We start from the raw sequence: 22,816 nt of genomic DNA on the forward strand, positions 1-22,816 counted from the left end.
CAATTTGTCTTTGATCACATATCGTCTGAAAAAATCATTGTCAAACCCGTTGACACAGTACTAAGTGATTTTAGTGATCAAGTCAAACAAACCATTATTGAACGTATTCCTGATGACCCTTCTGTAACAGCTGGCCTAGTGAATGAACTCTCTGTAGCAGTTGGCCTGCCTTACATGATCACATGTAATGTAAATATAAGTGATGGGTTGACTAATGGAACCATGTGTGAAATGAAAAGAATCCAATATATGAATAATTTTGAGCGACCTGCAATTCTTTGGGTATTGTTTCAAGATCCAGAAGTTGGAAAAACTATACGATCTACTTACAAATCATTCTTTTCAACTGATACCCCTAAAGACTGGACTCCCATTTTCGCAGTAAAACGCACATTTTACCGTGGCAAGAGTTTCACACCGGTTACAAGGACTCAGTTTCCATTAACAATTGGAGCCTCAAAAACTATCTGGAAAGCACAAGGTTATTCCCTAAAAGAAGTCGTTGTCGACATGACTTCACATAGAAAAATCAACCACGTACACTATGTTGCATTGAGCAGAGTTACAAATATCAATGGCTTATTCATTTTGAATTTACAAGAAGACAAAATAGGTACTGACTCGGTTGTTACTGAAGAAATGGATAGACTTAGAAACAAATCTCACTTGAACTTCAATTACACCATACCAACAGTACTTGAACAAGACTATCTGAAATTAATATTCCACAATACAAGATCCTTAAATCTTCATATGAATGATATATCTGCTGATCACCATATGATGGCGGCAGACATACTACTTATAGCAGAATCTCGTCTTGTTGCCACAGACACCAATGATTCCTTTGACATCCCAAACTTTCATCTGTTTCGAAATGATCAACTTAATACAACTACTGCAAGAAGACCACCACATGGTTTGGCTATATATATATCGGCTCCTCTTTCTCAGTTCTGTACAGTTCAACATGTATCAACTCCAAACTTCGAAGCCACCTGCATTTCTTTGTCAAAATCCATGCTCTTCCTCCAAATCATCTGCTTGTACAAGTCGCCTTCGTGTTCACTTACAGAATTGTGTGCAAAGCTTCAAACAATTGCATCAGAAATAGATCTTACAAAACCTTTACTTGTGGTTGGTGATTTCAACTTCGACATTTGGAATGGCAAAAATAAATCACATTTACAAAAAGTATCTAAAATATTAGAATGTGAACAATTCATCAACGAAATTACAACTGATTATGATTCACAGATTGACATGGTCTTTTACAATCGAACCAATCTTATTACATCAACAATAGAATCAACATGGTCAGACCATAAAATAGTACTAATAGGCCTTCCAAATAGTCAATAGTAATATAATCATTACAAGAAAAAAATAATTCAGAAGAGGAAGGTGGACTGGGAGGATGAGGGGAGGTGGACCAAACTGGGATAGGTCAACAGTGACTGCATTTAAAAAAATCAGGCGAGTGTTTTTTTGCTCACCTGAAATTGTTTAGGTGGACTCATTTCTCCCAGGGGCTTGTAGCTCACCTGGTATTACATGTTTTAGGTGCTCAGTTGTTGATGTCAGGTAGACAATTTTTTTCCCACCTCAATTGATTTTAGGCACTTAATGGGTGGACAAACTCAACTGAGTGCCTCAAAATAAAGTCACTGCAGTCAGGATCACTCATGTTCCAACAGAACAGAGTACTGTACATGTAATTCTTAGACCTAATTATTGACTCTCTATGTTAACAGAAAAATGTATAAATATTATAACAGATCCATAATAAGGGGGGCAGAACCGAAAAAGAAACAGTGTGGACCAGAATCAAATTACTGAAACAATACTCCTTATCCTCCATCCACCAAGTGTACAAAGTTCATTTAAATATACAAAATCCAACCTTTCATGATAAACATTTTAAATGAAAAATTATCCAGTACTAAAGCTTTCCACCACCTGCAGCTTAAAAAGATTACTACTGGGGCTGCAACTTGGACAGAAGGGCAAAATAGAAGGGGGGGGGATAGGGTGTCAGAAAATTCAGTTAAACACTTGGACATTTAATTCTTATGAATACAAGACTAATGGACGTCAATTCACAATATGGCGATATCAGGATTCAAAGCGATCTACTACAAAAACATTAGTATTTAATTCTTGTGAGTGGTGGATGGACATCAATTCAAACATGTGATATCAGGATTCAAAACGGTGTATACACAGACATTAACATTATCAATCTCATGGATTTATGGACGCAAGATTTTGGTAGCAGACATTGCCGTCTGTGGCAGAGGAAAGTTGAAACGACAGTTCACTGGAACAAGATAACATGGAAGTGCAGAAATCATGTAATTATTGAAAATGTTCAAGACCTTTTCTTTTCAGGCATCAGAATTTATCAGTTCTTCTTTCACGTTAAAGCTTTAATCAACTATCTTTTACTTTATAGACCTCATGCCCCTGTGACTGCTTGGTTACCACTCTTACCACAACAAAGAAGCTTTAAAGCACAATGAGATTTTTCCTTTTCTTGCAACATTATCTTCTCTGATTTCAGACATCTTCATCGACAACATGGCATCGAATTCGAACAAAAGAAAATTTGAGGATGAACCAAAAATTACCCAAGATCTTTATGTATTCAACACCAGTCCAATGAAGACAAGTAAGGCTAACAAGGATTATTTCAAAGCCATTGCACAAACAAATAAAAACACTTACATGGACCTTGTGTGCTTCCAGCCCAAATTGCACAGCCAATTTCGAAGAGCAGAACAACAAAAGTAAGTCTATACTGCCTTGCTAATTCTTCTCTTCATGCATGCATATACAGTGGAACCTCCCTTAGCGGACACCTCTCTATAAAGGACACTGTTTTTGGTCCCAAATTGGTCATTTCCATTGAATTTGACCTCCGTGATCAGGACACCTCTCAATTAAGGACACCATTTGCCAGTCCCAAGGGTGTCCTTAATATATAGACATGGAACAATTTGATTATTCACCATGTTATCTCCACTGTTTTAGATTTGCAACCTGACTATGGACATTTCTCCAGGCAAACTCCAAAAATTATTCTCCATTGCTTACCTCCCAAATACTTGGAAGTTAGCAAGTATTCAATAGCTTTAACTTGTGCTTACAAATCTCATTCTAATGTCAATAACATAAAGTCTACATCATTTTCCTTTCATTTGCAGAAGCCCAGTCAAACTGAGGGATGCTGCCCTTACAAAAGGTTTTAAAGACGATTCAGTAAATGACTTAAAAGTGACCTACCAAACAAGAATGTCTATTGAAACGCAACCTCTAAACTTTAAACCAAAAGCCCCGAAAGTTAAAGTCACACCCACTATCAAGCTCAACTCCCTGAACAACCAAAGGATTTCTCAAAGGGTAGGTGCTGAGTTAATGTATTACCCAATCAATATATGAATTAATAACTTCTCAATACCACATGTAGGCTAGTACTACTTATAGTGAAGTACTTGATCAAGATGAAGAGCACCTCCTGCATAATCTACGTACTGGAAAACTAGAAGTGCTAAACATGACAAGAACCATTTCCCACTTAGAGCAACAGTTTCAACATGAAACACCAACCTTTCAGACTCCTAATTCCCACTATAGAATACATTGCACAATGTTCAGTGTATGTGTATTCTTGAAATAAATTCAGATGCCATCATGCATCACACATACATGTACTATAATCAGATAGGCAATAAAGCATTCCACTCACAACAACTATAAAGAACAACATTTCTCTTACCAACAAAATGACCCTGTGACACTTTGGCATCATTCATGTCTAACAACTAATTGTCATTATATTTCAGCTCAACATCACAGCGAAGGTGGTGAAAGTACTTGAAGACACCTGCCTCAAAGATGTTCGAGGACAAAGCCTAAATGCAAAAGTCATACTTGTTGCAGATGACACCGGATGTGCCAAGTTAACATTATGGGAAAAGTTGATACCTATGGTTGAAAATGAAAAAACCTACCAGTTCAGTGAATTGTCCGTATACTATTTCGACCAAAACTCATTAACAACCACCCCGGAAACTGCTATCAAAGTTCATACTGACATAACGGTGATTGATATATCACAAGATATAATTGAGGAACAACATCTCGATGACACCAACACAACAGTGAAGAATGCCACAGTTCAGCAAGTTTCTGTAACAATGAGAAAGGCATGCTTGTCTTGTAAACATGTTGTGCCAACAACCGACCACCACACCACAAAGTGTGGAAATTGTGACATGCGCCAGTTAACCAAAATGTTAACACAAAACATTCGGGTAAAATTGCTCTTAATGGCAGAGGACAAGGAAAGAATCGCTGTCACAGGTCTAGACCAGATCATGATTGACTTTCTGCTGAAAGAGGGACTAGTCATAACTAATGATGTCACGACTGACGACATTGAGGAATTCATTTTGAATTTAGAAACTATCCCATCAGTAACATACAATGTGGACAGACTTGTTCTAAAATTTTGAACCCAATTCGTCAAACTGCATAATTCATTTTCAAATGCACATGATCCAGGCCTATGGTAAAGCCTCCCAGAAAATGGTGCACCACAGTTTGACATGATATGTAAACCAGCACTAAAAGCGCCCTTCGGGTTGTGCAGTAATTTCATTCAGTTTTGGAAACGAAAAGCATTTATTTAGTTATAATTTGAATACAAGCAGAATGTTCCTAATTGAAAGTCTATTGTGTTTAGCCTTTTATTATCATGAAACATTGTAATTTCTTACAAATCTTATACTGATTTGATTGCATACTAAGTTACATAAATGTTCATTTTCAGTACCCTTCTAACATTGTCTAAAGACCGTGCCGCAAAAACATCCACATTATGTATACTCTTACAAATGCAAATAAATAAGACAAATACGTGTATGATTATGAATGCATTAATACTCATGCATATTAACCAGATACAAAATGTAGACATTTGTAATTGTTTGTTTATACTTCTTAAGAAGGTATTATTTTCTATGTTCTAAGTTTATTTTATGCATCCTTTATGTTCATAGATATAGGGATCATTTCAGAAGTTTTATCCCAGGAGAGATAACATGATCTTGCATATAAACATTGTAATTTCTGTTAATTCTTGTACTAATTTCATCACATACAAAGTTATGTTAATGTTTTCCTAAGGACTGTGACGCAAATACGTCCTTATGATCCATTAAGTTACACATGCGTATGAACACATACATGTACATGATTATGAATTCATACGCATGCATAACCAGATGCAAAATCTAGATATTTGTAATTGTTTGTAATTTTGGTCATAATGTACCTACATATGTATATTGTTTCATTATGTTCTAAGTTTATTTTACGTATCCTATATTGTGTTCATGTATAAATAGATCATCTCAAAATTTAAGCAACCACAGTTTTAACAAAATTTTCTGCTACATGTAATTACTGTAACCCTGGAAATTTTCGCGAGCTGTTTAATTTTGCTGATTTTGCGCATGGTAGTAATCTGCAAAAATAACCAGCGCGAAATATAATCTTTCTTTCTTGTTAACTGAAGAGCAATCTCGTGTTCGCAAAATTTATCAGCGCAAAATATAAGTTTTTCATTGATTTTTTACAAATCCGCGAAAATAACCAGCCGCAAATATTTTCCGGGTTACAGTATGCAAATTCAACAATTTCTAGTCCAACTCACATGCCAAGAGCCCTGTGTTCTTAAATCCGTTTATTTTTCTTTTGACTGCAATCATTTATGTACATACTGTAATTGCCTGCTGGCCAGGATATCACCATTTTTAACTTTTTCACAATATTGAATAAAACTAGTTCTTTTATAAAATCTTGTCTCAATGACTGACTTCCCACTCATTCAAACCTCTTAACAGCGCTTAAGAACCTATCAACAGTTTCAATATTGTAACAAAAACCAAAACAAGCCCTCTCTGCAACCCCCAATCAGTTCACATTACTAGTACGTAGTAATGTTAGTCACATTACTAGTACATGGTAATGTTAGAACCCCAAACAATGTATTTGCTGGATATGATGGTGTTTGCAAAGGTGTCTATAAAGGAAAGTGTCTGGCGAGTGTGGCTTGTGACAGTGAAATCAGTCTGGAGCCATTTATGACACATTGCGTGACTTCAAAGTTGGTCTTGGTGTTAATTTTGTAAAAATTTTGGGGCTTATATGTAGCAACAAGACAATATTTCAGAATGACGCTATGATCAACACGAACATTAGGCGTAATCTTAGGGTAGACAGCCTTGTTTGTGGAAATGATGCATTCTCAGGGCTGCTCAAGAACTACAACACTTTCCCAAAATTAACACTAACACCAACTTTGCCAATTGCCATTTTAAGCCATTGGCTGTAGACCTCAAGAGGCCGCATTCTCATGGTTGAATGAAATATCAATAAACATGTACCCCTGCATTAACCCATGTATTTCAGCTGAGCGCCAGGCCCTTGGGCCTCTTGTTTATAGAAAAAGTGCACAAAGGTCTTATATCGTTCGTAGTAGCTAATTTGATACATAAATCCTGGAGTATTTCAACTTTGAAAATTGATTTGGGGATGCTAATGACTTTGCTCTAATTTTGAGAAGAGAGGTGATTTTCGACCTTAGGTCAGCCCACTATACACAGTAAATTCCTTGGTTGTATGCAGCTCGGTGGTCTTGCCAAACTGTTAAAAGTGCACAAAACTCACAAATAATTTCAACAAATAAGTTGTATCAAATATTGGCTATGCAATTTAAGGCTCCATACGATCTGGATCTGGACGCAATTTGATACTATTTTTGTCATGCTGTAATGAATTTTCCATTACCAATCGGCTCCATATTCTCCTTACTGTATTCAGCCAATGGGAAGCAATGTCGCTCATTTCCAGTGATGTGTAAAAATGGTGTCTCTTGGCAATGTAATGATTAACAGTACGCTTTTCTGTCTAAATCGCACCATCCCTGTAAAGCAGAAATATGGACTGTTTGAGATGCTTGAGATTTTTAAAATGCAAAGAACAACGGTTCGGACAGCTGTTGAATGCATAGAATATCTTGCAAAATATCCTGACATTCACACTCTATCTCGAGATGAAGGCTGGGAACTGCAGCAAAATGGAAAATCTGTATTGTAAAGGTGTCCGCCAAGTTATGTGAGAAAATCCCTTGAGTTTGCATTTTACAGCGTATAACCCTGAATTAGACAGTTGCGAGGGTGTCATTGTGGTGCCAGGGGTGGTGACATGTGTTGAAATGGCCGATGACTCACGTGTTATAGTTATTGAACGAGACACAATGCAAATTATTAAAATCGTAATAGCCCCGAGGCAGTGGTTCATTTTGCAAAGTTGTCGGTCTGCATATTACACGAATGACACTAACCTTTACTTGGTATTTAAGGATGCTATGTATTAAAATATTATAGTACGCAATTATGCGATGTCAGAACCGAACTTGTATATTGTGTAAAAAAAAAACAAAGCGTGTGTCTATAGAGAAAAGGCATGGCATCATTTAATGTGGAAAGGGCAAGTTTGTTTTCATTTAGTTGTCCGACATGTCATATTATCAGGTGTGCAGAGAGTATAATACAGGGTGTTTTTTTTTCCAGCGAAAACCTGTAAAAATGTTCAAGAAGTTATGTTATGCAGATGCAGTGTCTGGAAAAGACGCTAGCGTTGGTGAGTTGATTTTAAAAGCCATTAACCACACAGGAAGATGCAATCATGAATTTCATGGGTGTTAACCCTATGTTGACTCTGTACATATGGCCCCCCACACGCACAGGCAATCGATTTTCGATCCACATGGAGCATACTCTTCACTGTCAGGTTTAATGTTGAATAATGTATGCGTCACTAATCCAAATTACGAAGCACTGCTTGAAAAAACCCCAACATGTTACGTTTTTTGCGTTATTCAGACCGGTCATGAAGTAACAGGTGTCATAATTCTTTTTATTTGACAGTCATCATAGATTCAGAGGACGAATTTACGGATGCGACGCCTTGGGTAACGGTTAAACGAAAAAGGAAAAGGACATCTCGTAAGTCTCATCATACCGCTATTATTCTGCATATGTGCCACAGCTAGTAACCACAATACGTTTATTTTTTATAATAATAATTGTAACTACTGTTTAACGTTCTATATTCAACATTACAGGTTTGGCTCTTAACAAGAAGAAACGAAAATCGACACTAGAACACCCGCTACCCACAGCCCAGACGCCAAAACTACCTGTAGTGTCAGGTCCAACAGGGAGAGGCCTACAGAAAAAAACAAACAAACAAGGTAGGTTTACTAAAACAGTATTTATATATATATACATGTATATATATAGGCTTTAAGAACCGCACATACAGTAGAAAAAATAAGACATCCATGTATTTTGATATCTAAAAAAAAAAAAAATTTCACTGGATCTCTGTGAACACATGTTTGATTGAAAGTTTATTTTATAATAATCACTGTTCAATCACACGAATCTGATTTACAGTTGCATACCCTCCATGCTTTCAGAAACATTGAAAACACAGATGTGCAGTTCTACAAAAAAAAGAAACTCGTCACATACACTTCCAGCGTCGACTACGGCCGCAGCCGCAGGGCACCCACCACCACCTACCCCTAGTGGTAAGACAGACGACGACGACACCCAAATGCAAGGTATGTATATTTCATGAAGATGATGATAATAATGATAATAATAATAATAATAAAACACTATTAATGGACATGTATTGTGCGTGTGCATGTTGATGCAATAGCAATGTTCTAGAGCCTGGATCAATGAAGTTCCTTCATGTATGTAAATTAACCAACACATTTCCCTCTTTTCATATAGGTTCTCAAACCGCCGTGGACCGTCTGATGGGTGTTGTGAACACTATACTAAATGAGAGGGCATCGAAGGGGCGGTTTGGACTACCAACTGCAATGCATGAACCACATGAGTATGATAAGGTTGTTCAACAAATCAACCCTTTCCTTAGAGCAAATGATAATAATAATATTGAGGACGATGTGCAAAAATGTGAGGGGGAGTCAGAACAGGTATTACATTCTGTGCAGAGCACTTCTTCCTCTTCTTCTTCCACGTCTAAAGGTGCTAATGCAGAGGACGTAATTATAATTCCCGACTCCCCCTCTGAGGAACGCATCGCCCCTTCACAAATTCCGGGGTCGTATACACGTATTGATGCCGTTGCTGCGGTTGTTCCAGCCGATGCAGACCCTTATGATATAGACGCTCGTCTATATTTTCCTCTTACACCTCCTGGAGTGCCAGGTGCAGTGCCGTTGCAAGATGGTGAAGGGGCTTTACCTGGGTTACTTAGCCCGTCTACATCGGCTAAGGAACCGCAGCAGCAGCAACGGCAGGAACCGCAGCTAGACGCAAACGAGTATTGCGTGCCACCTGTTAACCCTATCGAGGGTTTACCTGTGACCCATGATACCTCAGATTATCCTGATCTAATGGACTTGCTATCCTGTGATATGGTCTTTTTATGGTGGCTTTTCATCTCAAATTAAGTTTAATAATTTATTTCAATTTTTATGAAGAATTCCCATTTCTCACTTTAGTTGTCCTACAAACTCTGAATTAGGGAAGTCCCTTAGGATTAAATACGCCCAGAGCTGTTGCGCTTGTTAACCATTGTTTTTATGTTAGTTTGCTTAGCATTTAGGCGACAACCCATTCATGGTTAAGAGACATCCTTTATTCTGGGATTATCGCTATGTGGACAAATCACCCTGTAATCTGTGCCACCTTTGTCTTATAATTAATTGGTAAGCCATCTGTCCTAGCTTGTTGTTGTAATTATGTCATTAAGTTTTCTGTGTTGTTAGAAACCAATTTTCTTGGTGAATCTATATTTTATGTGTGGTCATTCAGGTCCTGGACTCCAGCCTGAGAAGAACACTACCGGTTTTGGACTTCCAAACTGTGAAACTGTGTGACCTATGATTGTGTAGATGTGTATATGGTGAAGGAACAATATAGTTTAGTAAGTTATTCATGTCTTCAAGTTTTATTTGAACTCTGACCAGCTAGTACCCCCACCCGAACCAGCAACATAATAGTATCGTGTGACACAGGTGAACACACCTCACAGACAGTATCACCGCCAACGCTATCAACCCCTACATTTTCTGTTGCTGATGAAAAGGAATTGGACAGGAAAATAGTTGAACAGCTTTAGAATTGTATGAAGCTGTTTGATTATCTTGCGAATGGACAGTTGGGACTTGAGACGGTCCAGAGCAGGCAAAACATCGATGATGTTGGCCTTCAAACGGCTCTCGAAACATTGCCTGAACCGGAGCGATCTAATATAGAGGTTCTTCACACCTCTCAAGTCGCAACGACTTCAGACGCTTACGTGTGCCCTTTGTACAAAACACCTAAGCGGAAAATTCCTTTTCGTCAGCAGAAAAAAGAAAAAGAAGTACAACCGAAGGTGATCGCCCGATTCTAAGGAGTCTTTTATCTGAGGGCAATATAGCGGAGCCTTCGGGTGTTGGAGCTCGTTACGCTCCAGGGAATACTGTCAATAGACAGTATCCTTTAAAAGTTCCCGATTCCTCGGAGCGTAACGTCGCGTCACACCAGTCTTTTTTAGATTTAGGCGGTCACAACGAAATAGGCCCCTGATGGTGTAGCATTCTGGCGGTAACAGACGTCTGGCACAAAATACTCGTATTGCTGAAGCCAACGGTGACGATGGGGGTGACAATGTTGATGATGATGATGATGATGATGATGATGATAATGATGATGATGACGATGACTGTGATAACACTAGTGATGATGAGTTTGACTCTGACACTGATGAGGCTCGCGAACACATACAACCTGTTTTTCAGGTAGTGTCAACAGGTGAAAAATACATTCCAAAATATCGACAGAATGGAATTGAAATGGATATTAAAGTTGATGGCTTACAAAAAAGTTCATCGTACAATGATGTCTTATTTCACCTGTCAAATGCCTTTTCGGAACTTTTGGCCACCCTCATGAAGAACGCAGAGTCTCAAGACAGGGTCAGACTTATCATTTCGGGTGATGGTTTGAAACATATAAGTATCCCTTTCATAGCTCCCGATCTGATGACCGTGGAGAGGGTTAGAAACAATTAGAAACAATGACACCCTCTGCTTGGCCCGTGCAATCGTAACGGCAAGAGCCCACACTCTAAAAGATCCTAATTATTCGTCTATCCGAAAAGGGTATGATAAACATCAACTCCGTTTAGCGTCCGAGCTTCATGAAGAAGCGGGTGTGCCCAAACGGAAATGTGGTATTCCACAGGTGCGCCTATTTCAAAAACACTTGGTGCCCGATTTTCAGTTAGTTGTATTTTCCACGCTTTTTATGGACGGCATATGCTTTAAAGGGCCACCCGCGAAGCATCGTTTGAATATCTATCATTGTGGCGACCATTACGCCCCTATAACAACGATGACAGGGTTTTTGGAGAAAGCCTATTTTTGTACGCATTGTGATACTGGATATCAGAACTATAAAGCGCATATATGCGATCGAACCTGTGCTTGTTGCAAAAGTGATATGGTTTGTCCTATTGACAAATGGAAGAATTGCATGGGGTGCATGCGTGTTTTTAAAAGCGATCAGTGTTACGATAGACATCTCGTCAAAAATGCCCACGAACGCAGCGTGTGTGATATTTTTAAAAAATGCAAAACATGTGCAAAGTCTTATGACGCACGTGTAAAGCATATTTGCTACAATTCATATTGTCGTACTTGCGAAGACCACAGGCCTTTCTCACACGATTGTTACATTAAAAAAATCGTGAGAAAGGAACCAGAGCCTGGCGATCCTATAAGTAACATGAATTTTGTATTTTATGATTTTGAATCTACGCAGGAGAGGGTATTGTGCAATGGTTCAAAGGAGCACGTGCCCAATCTGTGTGTTGCACAGCGTTGCTGTTATCATTGTGACGATGAAGAAAGCGTTGAAAATGACGGAGACACACAGTGTATTTTGTGTCGAGAGAGGCGTGAAGAATGCGTCTTCAAGGGGGTGGACACGGTGTCTGAGTTTTGTAAATGGCTATTCAGTGGTGACAATAGGGGGCGGGTGGCAATTGCTCACAACAGCAGAGGGTATGATGCTTTTTTCATCATCCAGTATCTTCACAGCGTTAGTATAAAACCCACAAACGTTATACAGGTAGGCTTGAAATATCTTTCATTCGAAGCATGCGGTGTAAAATTTCTTGATTCGCTGAGTTATCTGACTATGCCACTGAGTTCATTGCCGAAAACATTCAATCTGAAAGAATGTCGAAAAGGCTGGTTCCCACACCATTTCAATACAAAAGATAATCAAAATTATGTCGGTGAGATACCTCCCATGGAGTACTTCGATCCCAATAGTATGTCTTCTGAAGGAAGACAGGAATTTATGACCTGGTATATGGGGCAGCGGAAGCGCAGTGGAAGATGTAGTGTCTTTCCTGCCGAAGACAGGTTGGCTTGAGCGTTTCGCGGCTGAGGTGGAAATAGGCCCAAGAAACCTCAACAAGTGACGCTTTCGCCGTTTTGTTTTTCTCGAAACCGGTGCGGTTTCTGAGTGTCCAACCCTGTTTGCGGGTTTTGTTGGCGCACCAAGCGCGCCTAACTATAGCATTTGCGTGGACAATCATGTGATGTAAGTATAGATGCCATAGCAAGCATCTTTTTAGTGTTCTGATCAAAGTGGATCAGGTATTTTGGGTGCTAACTGCCACGCCTCCTCCACCCCGGGCAGATTTTCCCGCTATCTTGGTCACGTGACCCTTTGTTCTCTTTAAAGTAAAAATAAGTCCCTTTCTGCCTTGTCTAAAGACATAAGATGTATGTTAAGATGTTGAGAAGACAGTTCTGTAGTTCCTGGGACCAACTTGCTGTTCCCAGTGGTTAATTTAAGCATTTGCAGTGGCTGTATAGTGCTGCCACCTGCTGTCCGTCTATGGAACTGAATGTCCTGTCCTGCTTGTCCTGCTTTACAGTAGTGTCACAACCTTGTCTTCCATGTGGATGTTTTTAGAGAAGTTTTCCTAGTTTGTTTTGGTAACTTTGATGATATGTATGACAATTATTCGTCTATCCGAAAAGGGTATGATAAACATCAACTCCGTTTAGCGTCCGAGCTTCATGAAGAAGCGGGTGTGCCCAAACGGAAATGTGGTATTCCACAGGTGCGCCTATTTCAAAAACACTTGGTGCCCGATTTTCAGTTAGTTGTATTTTCCACGCTTTTTATGGACGGCATATGCTTTAAAGGGCCACCCGCGAAGCATCGTTTGAATATCTATCATTGTGGCGACCATTACGCCCCTATAACAACGATGACAGGGTTTTTGGAGAAAGCCTATTTTTGTACGCATTGTGATACTGGATATCAGAACTATAAAGCGCATATATGCGATCGAACCTGTGCTTGTTGCAAAAGTGATATGGTTTGTCCTATTGACAAATGGAAGAATTGCATGGGGTGCATGCGTGATTTTAAAAGCGATCAGTGTTACGATAGACATCTCGTCAAAAATGCCCACGAACGCAGCGTGTGTGATATTTTTAAAAAATGCAAAACATGTGCAAAGTCTTATGACGCACGTGTAAAGCATATTTGCTACAATTCATATTGTCGTACTTGCGAAGACCACAGGCCTTTCTCACACGATTGTTACATTAAAAAAATCGTGAGAAAGGAACCGGTGCCTGGCGATCCTATAAGTAACATGAATTTTGTATTTTATGATTTTGAATCTACGCAGGAGAGGGTATTGTGCAATGGTTCAAAGGAGCACGTGCCCAATCTGTGTGTTGCACAGCGTTGCTGTTATCATTGTGGCGATGAAGAAAGCGTTGAAAATGACGGAGACACACAGTGTATTTTGTGTCGAGAGAGGCGTGAAGAATGCGTCTTCAAGGGGGTGGACACGGTGTCTGAGTTTTGTAAATGGCTATTCAGTGGTGACAATAGGGGGCGGGTGGCAATTGCTCACAACAGCAGAGGGTATGATGCTTTTTTCATCATCCAGTATCTTCACAGCGTTAGTATAAAACCCACAAACGTTATACAGGTAGGCTTGAAATATCTTTCATTCGAAGCATGCGGTGTAAAATTTCTTGATTCGCTGAGTTATCTGACTATGCCACTGAGTTCATTGCCGAAAACATTCAATCTGAAAGAATGTCGAAAAGGCTGGTTCCCACACCATTTCAATACAAAAGATAATCAAAATTATGTCGGTGAGATACCTCCCATGGAGTACTTCGACCCCAATAGTATGTCTTCTGAAGGAAGACAGGAATTTATGACCTGGTATATGGGGCAGCGGAAGCGCAGTGGAAGATGTAGTGTCTTTCCTGCCGAAGACAGGTTGGCTTGAGCGTTTCGCGGCTGAGGTGGAAATAGGCCCAAGAAACCTCAACAAGTGACGCTTTCGCCGTTTTGTTTTTCTCGAAACCGGTGCGGTTTCTGAGTGTCCAACCCTGTTTGCGGGTTTTGTTGGCGCACCAAGCGCGCCTAACTATAGCATTTGCGTGGACAATCATGTGATGTAAGTATAGATGCCATAGCAAGCATCTTTTTAGTGTTCTGATCAAAGTGGATCAGGTATTTTGGGTGCTTACTGCCACGCCTCCTCCACCCCGGGCAGATTTTCCCGCTATCTTGGTCACGTGACCCTTTGTTCTCTTTAAAGTAAAAATAAGTCCCTTTCTGCCTTGTCTAAAGACATAAGATGTATGTTAAGATGTTGAGAAGACAGTTCTGTAGTTCCTGGGACCAACTTGCTGTTCCCAGTGGTTAATTTAAGCATTTGCAGTGGCTGTATAGTGCTGCCACCTGCTGTCCGTCTATGGAACTGAATGTCCTGTCCTGCTTGTCCTGCTTTACAGTAGTGTCACAACCTTGTCTTCCATGTGGATGTTTTTAGAGAAGTTTTCCTAGTTTGTTTCGGTAACTTTGATGATATGTATGACAATATTACTGGCCCTTTTGTTAGGTCAAGTGGATCTCCTGGCCCTGTTTTGATAGTTGTATTATTTGACTAGTGTTAAGACATTGTTTGTCGCTTGTTTTTACAGTTGAACCATCATCATCATCATCATCATCATCATCATCATCATCATCATCATCATCATCATCTTCATCGTTGTGTTCGTCATCAAGTTTGTACGAATAAAGATCAAAGGAAGAAGTCGGATAGTTTCTACACTATTATTCACGCAAATTGCACTGGGGTTGAAGACCCCCACTACAGTTCAAATCACATCATTGGTATGTGATAACTCAAACAACTGATTCGTCATGGCTTCAGGTTATGAGGATCGTCTGGCAGTGTTGGCCGAGGCAGCTGCCATGAAGACTCGGTTAAATGAAGAACTAGAAAGTACACGAAGGAACATTGAATCATTAGAAAAAGAAATTACGCAACGTTTGATTACGTGTAGTCCGATATTGCATATATCGTCAGTAGATTCCACTTCATCAACTGCTTCAGCGGAGCTCACCACACAGTTTGAGCAGGTTGTCAAAGCCATGGACCGAATGGCTGTGAAGGCATCGTTGCCAGATCTTGATGTGGTAAAGTTTTCTGGTGACCCAGCTGAATACCACAGGTTTCTAAATCGCTACAACCAATTAGTGGGGTCCCAGAACCTAACAAGTTCACAAAAGATGGCTCACCTAATGCAATTTGTTGAGGGAAAGGCCAAGAGGGCGATTGCTAGTTTCGACGGAGTAGAAGGTGGCCTGCAAAGGGCACTCGAGATCTTACAGAGACGCTTCGGAGAACCACATCTAGTAACTGAAGCATGTGTAGGATCGATTATAAATCGCCCAAACATAGCCATAACTGATACCCAAGCCCTGTGCGAATATGCTGACAAGGGCAGAGCCGTATATGAAACACTGAAGTCCCTCAATGCACTGGGTGAGATGAACAGTGCCAACTTGGCACACATGGCCAGAAAATTGCCAGTTCCCCTCCAGGTGAGGTGGAGGGAACAGGCACAAAGGTTGAGGTCGACAGGCACGTCCCCTCAGTTAGAACAGTTAGTGATGTTCATTGAAAGATCGGCTGACGTAGCTAGTGATCCTGTTTTTGGCAAGATCGGTGAAACACACCATCCTAAGAAGAAGACAACTGGTTCCTACTCCACCGCAGTAGTCAGGACTGACACCAGTCAGGTGAAGGCTGGTTGGACGGCGTCAGGAGGAGCTGGTAGTGGTAATGGTAAATCGAAGATGCAATGCTGTGTGTGTGGAGGTGCACACACAGTAGCCACTTGCGAAGAGTTCAAGAACAAACCGCTCAAGGAACGAATGGCAACTGTCCGAAGTCAAAGACTTTGTTTTAACTGTTTGAATAAAGGCCATGCGGTACAGAAATGTGCAGTGAAGGTGAAATGTGCAGTGTGCAGTCAGAAACACGCTACACTGTTGCATCGTTTTACAAACAGCAATGAGACGGGGCCTGACAAGAAGGAAGAACCTAAAGAGACATCATCTGAGCGAGTTGGTTATTTCACTCTCACTAGTAGGCCCGGTGTGGCTTTGCAGGTAGTCCCGATTAGAGTACGCGGGGGCGATACCCCCCTTACCACCTATGCCCTTCTTGACTCAGGTAGTCAAGAAACTTTCATAAGTCAGTCTCTAGCCACTCGACTGAAGCTACCTGTCGCTGGGCAAGAAACGTTGATGGTGACGACCATGGCAGGTGAGAGCACGTTAAATGTGGCCTCGGCAAACATCCAAATCGAAGCAGTGGTCAAGCCCATGAGATCAGTGAATGTCCGCACCAAGGTTGTGGAAAATCTTGACATTCATAGTACCTACGTTACAGACATCACCAAGTGGCCTCATTTGCAGGGAATACAAATTCCCGATGTAGATGTAAGAGACGTGTCTGTACTGATAGGTACCAACGTACCTGAAGTTCAGCTCCATCTCGAAACTCGCATAGGCAAGCCTGGCGAGCCGTTTGCAGCACGTATTATCCTGGGCTGGTCGATTTTTGGTCCTATCAGTGGCAATAACAGTGACACCGAAGGTCGAGACGTGAAAGGAGCCCGAGCGAACTTTCTCAAATACAGCAACGATCCAATCGAAACCACGCTACTCCGTCAGTTTCTAGAGTTGGATGGTCTTGGCGTTTCTGACAAGAAGGGAATGTCAATCGAGGACAAGAAGGCTTTGAAGACATTGGAGGACACAACCAAACGGGTAAATGATCGATATGAGGTCGGAATGCTTTGGAAAAGTCCAAGCTTCTTTTGGGAAGCTGAAGAAAACTGGCCCATGACCGTAGTGCCAGCTTTATCAGAGGACAATGCAGAGCTGATTAAGGAGAAAGTTAACGTGAACGTTACTAATACCCAGCCAAACAAAGAGAAGACTGGTATTGACAAGATAATCAATGAGAGCAAGTCATGGTCGGAACTGATAGACAAGATAGCCTGGTTGACAACCATGGGGATGATCGGCCCTGTTACCGAGAATCCGACGGAGAAAGAGAGGGAGGCTGCAGTCGTGTGTTTGGTGAAAATAGCACAGGAGGAATGTTTCAAACAAGAGATTGCACTGTTGGAGAAAGGGAAAAACGTCCCCGCTGGGAGCCAGATAGCAGATTTGCGTCCGATATTGGCAGACGGTGTCCTCAGAGTGGGAGGAAGGCTCGAAAATGCTCCAACGCTATCAGCAGACGAGAAACATCCCATCATTCTGCCCAGTGGTCATGTCAGTTGGTTGATCATGGAAGAGACTCATAAGAAAGCGGACCATGCTGGGCGAGAACAGACGCTAGCCATCACCAGACGCAGATTCTGGATATTGGGAGGACGACGTATAGCCAAGAAGACAGTCAGGGAGTGTTTCGAATGTAGAAAGCAGAATGTACAGCCAATGCAACAAGTTATGGCCCATTTACCAGCCTGCCGATTGATGCCGTATAGGCCGAGCTTTACCTATACAGAAGTCGATCTGTGGGGACCAATGGAGATTAAACGGGGTCGCAGCCTAGTGAAACGTTGGGGATGCCTATTTACATGCTTGACTACACGAGCTGTTTTTCTTGAGGTGGTGCCATCGTTGAGCACAGACGATTTCATCTTAGTCCTGAGGATTTTCATCAGTAGAAGAGGTCCCCCAGAAGCCATATTTTGCGATTCAGGAAGCAACTTCACTGGTTGTGAACGACAGCTGCGAGAAGCTCTACAAGACTGGAATACACAGGCAATAGAAGACGAAATGCGGCAGAAGGGAATAGAGTGGTCGTTTCACCCTCCCACTGCATCGCACATGTCAGGTGTCTGGGAGCGCCTGGTAAAAATCGCCAAGGGACATCTTAGGACCGTGTCAGCCAACTGCCAACTTACTGACTGTGGTCTCCGAGCATTGCTAGCCGAAGTAGAAGCTGTCATGAATGGGCGCCCCCTGTGTCCTGTGTCAGATGACCCTAAGGATATGGAAGTTTTAACTCCAAATCACTTCTTGTTGCACAGGAAGGTGGAAGGACTACCGCCCGGTGTGTTTGTGAAAGAGGATTCCATCCTGAGAAAGGAGTGGAGGAAGGTCCAGTACCTACTCGATCTCTTCTGGGAACGTTGGCTGAGAGAGTACGTGCCCAGCCAACAGCGACTGGACAAGTGGAGATTAGAACGTCAGAATCTGAAGGTCGGAGATATGGGCCCGTATTCTAAGATGTTCCTTAAATCAACATTAAAGGGCCCTTTAGTTAAGTGTCCCTTAGCTAAGTGTCCCTTTCCTTAAGTGTCCCTCAGCCATCCGTATTCAAGAACCAGACTTTGGCTTCCCTTCCACTAAGGTGTCACTTTAATAAAGAATTGCAAAAGGGCCCCTTATAGCAGTGTCCCTTTTACTAAGTGACCCTTATGCTTATGTATTCGGTGATAAAATGCATTTCCACATGTGGTTACCTAAACGCATTCATGACGTTATCATTGAGCACATGCATTGTATACAGTGTAGGCTACCTCTGCAAGTAAGTTGAACATCACAGACATCTGCGAGTTGAACATCTGCACAGCCATGCCTCTAAAAAATGTTCCGAAGGTCGAACGCGACGAAGCTTCAATGAATTAGAGAAGCAGTTCCTAATGAATCTTGTGCAAAAGGAAAAGAGTATTCTGGACTTGAAAAAAATACGAACAAAGTTACTAGCAGAAAAAACCAGGTGTGGGATAGGATTGTCAAAAAGTTCAATGAGCAGCCATCAATAAAGAAAGGGGAAGTGCAGTGCAGTGCAGTGCCACACAGCTGAAGAAGGTCCTTGAGAACTTGAAAGCGGAGGCCAAATAAGACGTCGCCCAGGAGAAGAAAACTCGCCAACAGACAGGAGGGGGGGTCCGAGGAGACAGACACTGTCGCCGATGATCTGTCGCATACGGTTGCATCCTATTGTGATGAAGTGCTGAACCAATTGGATAACAGCTTTGACGATGACAACGACTATCATAATGTACCAGGTTAGTAGGCATATACACTATTTGCCTTGAAATGTGCATTGCTGAAGGATAAGTAATTTGCTTGCAGATGCTGGAATGTCCCATGGTACCTAACTCTCACTGAGTTTCTTGTTCCTATTGCAGAAACAATAAAGAAGCATACAGCTGCTGGAAAACCGCCGACCGACGAGTCTGATGCAGAGAATCCATCAGCCAGGAGTGAAGATGAAGTGAGCCAGCCCACTATATCGATGACAGTACGCCTGGTACACCTGCTACATCCTCCAAACAGCAAACCATGTCTTCCAAAAGCCCTGCCCACGGCCCTGCTATGACTGCTGCTCTGGAAATGCAGAGGAAGGAGCATGCTCCGCAAATGAAATATCTGGAGGAGAAGATTCAATTTCAACGGGAAGAACATGACAAGCGCATGGAACTGTTCAGGCATCAGATGAATGTATTGGTAAATGCCAACAAACAAGTGGCACAATCATCAGAGCAGGAAACAGCAAACAACACCACTGATTACCAACTTTTTAGTATTTATTCTGAGCTTAACTGAATCATGGTACAGTTGTATGGTATAAACAAATAAATGGAAAACATTTCCATTCCTAGGATTGAAATACAAGTGGGAACACTGACACTGCAGTCTTTTTGAAACAAATATCCCTGAAGCAAGTGATTTTAAGCATCACAACATGTTTTGTTTTGTTCTGACACTGTCTGAATGTTACGTTAATTCATCAGTAATAAAGCAGTCTTGTCAAAGATAATTGTTATACACATTCAGGGACATAAATCCCTTGCCGCATCGATAGATCTCTTTTCCTCCACGCTTGGGGCCTGTATTGGAATGTGAACACCATCGATACATACCAGAACATCACGAAAGCCATGCATTTCATAGAATGTTACCTTATTCCTCACAGCGTCCTGGCCTGTTGGAAACCGAATTATCTGTCCTTGATGTCTGGTATTAATAGCTCTGGAAACCGTCTTGACAATCCTTACAAGTCACCAGAAACGATCTGGAATGATCCAGTTGCGAAATATCGAAGTGCCACTAGCAGTTGTGTCCTTGGTGTCAAAGGGATTCCACGTTGGTTCGCTGCGTCTGGCAAGTCGGGCCCCAAGAAATCCGTCAGACAATTGAATCCATTCTTTGTGAAGCGAAAGCGCTTGAAAAATGACTCGTCATTATAGTCATTTTCATGGAGAAGTGAAGAAAAATACCAGGACAGGTATCTTTCTTGTGATTCTGGAGGATTTCTGGAAGATTCAGGATGTCTAAAATTGTGTGTTTTTGAGAGAAAGTGAATAATTCTTGTGTTTAGATATTGAGGTACTATCATTGGTTGTCTTGCCTCTTTATTCTGTGTTTGTAAGTTGAGAATTTCTCTAGTTTTTTTTTCATGTTCTAAAATTTGAACCTTTTAGTTTTTTGAGAGAGAATTTGTACCATGGAGTAACATGGTTTTGGGATCAGACGACCAATACAGTACTGAAATACAGCACAAGTTATGGTTGGAAAAATCATTTGTTTCTTTCGTTAACAGGATGTGAATAAGTTCTCTGAAGACTTGATTTGATTTGAGAGTGCAAGTGGACACTCCCCTTTTTGTCTTGCCAGTGTGTAGATGGTGAATGGCACACTGACGTTGACTGACAATTTTTTAAGGTTGTGAAGCTGAGACGCCGACAGACAGACATTCAAGTGCTCTATTGTCTTGGAGTATGGGACAATAGCTTGGTTAATTGTGCATATGAAACATTGCGTCAAGATTTAACACTTTAGTGGTTACTGTAAACTCTAGTGTGATGTTTCTAGGGTTGGGTATGGTTTGCCTTGGGTTGGTTTGTGGCTTGGTGGTTAGTCGAAAAAAATTTTTGGGTTTTTTTTGGTTGGATGATTTCAACCTGTCCTCGTTGTGAGGTTGTGCTGTCCTTTGTGGGAAAGACACAGTGGGTTTGAACAAGCTTATCGGGAGTTCTGGTTCGCTTGTTGGGGCCGCTGTAGTGTCTTTCCTGCTGAAGACAGGTTGGCTTGAGCGTTTCGCGGCTGAGGTGGAAATGGGCCCAAGAAACCTCAACAAGTGACGCTTTCGCCGTTTTGTATTTCTCGAAACCGGTGCGGTTTCTGAGTGTCCAACCCTGTTTGCGGGTTTTGTTGGCGCACCAAGCGTGCCTAACTATAGCATTTGCGTGGACAATCATGTGATGTAAGTATAGATGCCATAGCAAGCATCTTTTTAGTGTTCTGATCAAAGTGGATCAGGTATTTTGGGTGCTAACTGCCACGCCTCCTCCACCCCGGGCAGATTTTCCCGCTATCTTGGTCACGTGACCCTTTGTTCTCTTTAAAGTAAAAATAAGTCCCTTTCTGCCTTGTCTAAAGACATAAGATGTATGTTAAGATGTTGAGAAGACAGTTCTGTAGTTCCTGGGACCAACTTGCTGTTCCCAGTGGTTAATTTAAGCATTTGCAGTGGCTGTATGGTGCTGTCACCTGCCGTCCGTCTATGGAACTGAATGTCCTGTCCTGCTTGTCCTGCTTTACAGTAGTGTCACAACCTTGTCTTCCATGTGGATGTTTTTAGAGAAGTTTTCCTAGTTTGTTTTGGTAACTTTGATGATATGTATGACAATATTACTGGCCCTTTTGTTAGGTCAAGTGGATCTCCTGGCCCTGTTTTGATAGTTGTATTTTTTGACTAGTGTTAAGACATTGTTTGTCGCTTGTTTTTACAGTTGAACCATCATCATCATCATCATCATCATCATCTTCATCGTTGTGTTCGTCATCAAGTTTGTACGAATAAAGATCAAAGGAAGAAGACGGATAGTTTCTACACTTTTATTCACGCAAATTGCACTGGGGTCGAAGACCCCCCACTACAGAAGAGAGTCAGCCTCATGATCAGGAGGTCATGGGTTCGACTCCCGGCCAAGTCACTGCTTAGTTCCCCTACTGGTCGAGTTAAAGTGAGCACCTTCTGGTTGCTCCTTGAAACCCCTGATTGATTTCTGTGGAGACCGGGGTAATAATATGATATCCCAAAGCGCTTTGAGCGAGAACTATAGGAATTGCGCTATATAAAAGACTCATTATTATTATTATTATTATGAAAAACAAATAGTTAAACCATACAACTTGGCAGATGAACTTCTTGCCTATTGCAAAAGTGATGTTACAATTCTACGTCGTTGCTGTGTCCTTTTTGCACGGTATTTTAATAGTATTCTGAAGGTGAACCCCTTTGAAAAAAGCGTTACCATGGCATCTGCATGTAGTCA

General features: G+C 41.3%; 1 protein-coding gene across 1 annotated transcript; it reads left to right on the plus strand.

The window, feature by feature from the left end:
* The first annotated feature begins 754 nt into the window (after window positions 1-754).
* Window positions 755-5,229, plus strand: LOC135501665 (uncharacterized). The gene is made up of 4 exons (XM_064793903.1): window positions 755-2,354; window positions 2,564-2,789; window positions 3,207-3,402; window positions 3,846-5,229. The coding sequence occupies exons 1-4, from the start codon at window positions 2,336-2,338 to the stop codon at window positions 4,515-4,517; spliced, it is 1,113 nt and encodes a 370-aa protein (XP_064649973.1). The 5' UTR covers window positions 755-2,335; the 3' UTR covers window positions 4,518-5,229.
* The last annotated feature ends 17,587 nt before the right edge of the window (window positions 5,230-22,816 follow it).

The sequence above is a fragment of the Lineus longissimus genome, chromosome 17, assembly GCF_910592395.1.
Source record: "Lineus longissimus chromosome 17, tnLinLong1.2, whole genome shotgun sequence".
In the NCBI taxonomy this organism is placed as follows: domain Eukaryota; kingdom Metazoa; phylum Nemertea; class Pilidiophora; order Heteronemertea; family Lineidae; genus Lineus; species Lineus longissimus.

Bases quoted from the DNA above. Each gene is read 5' to 3' on its own strand.
- LOC135501665 (XM_064793903.1), top strand. The intron at 2,790-3,206 runs GTAAGTCTATAC...TTTCATTTGCAG, and splicing joins CGAAGAGCAGAACAACAAAA to AAGCCCAGTCAAACTGAGGG. The intron at 3,403-3,845 runs GTAGGTGCTGAG...ATTATATTTCAG, and splicing joins ACCAAAGGATTTCTCAAAGG to CTCAACATCACAGCGAAGGT.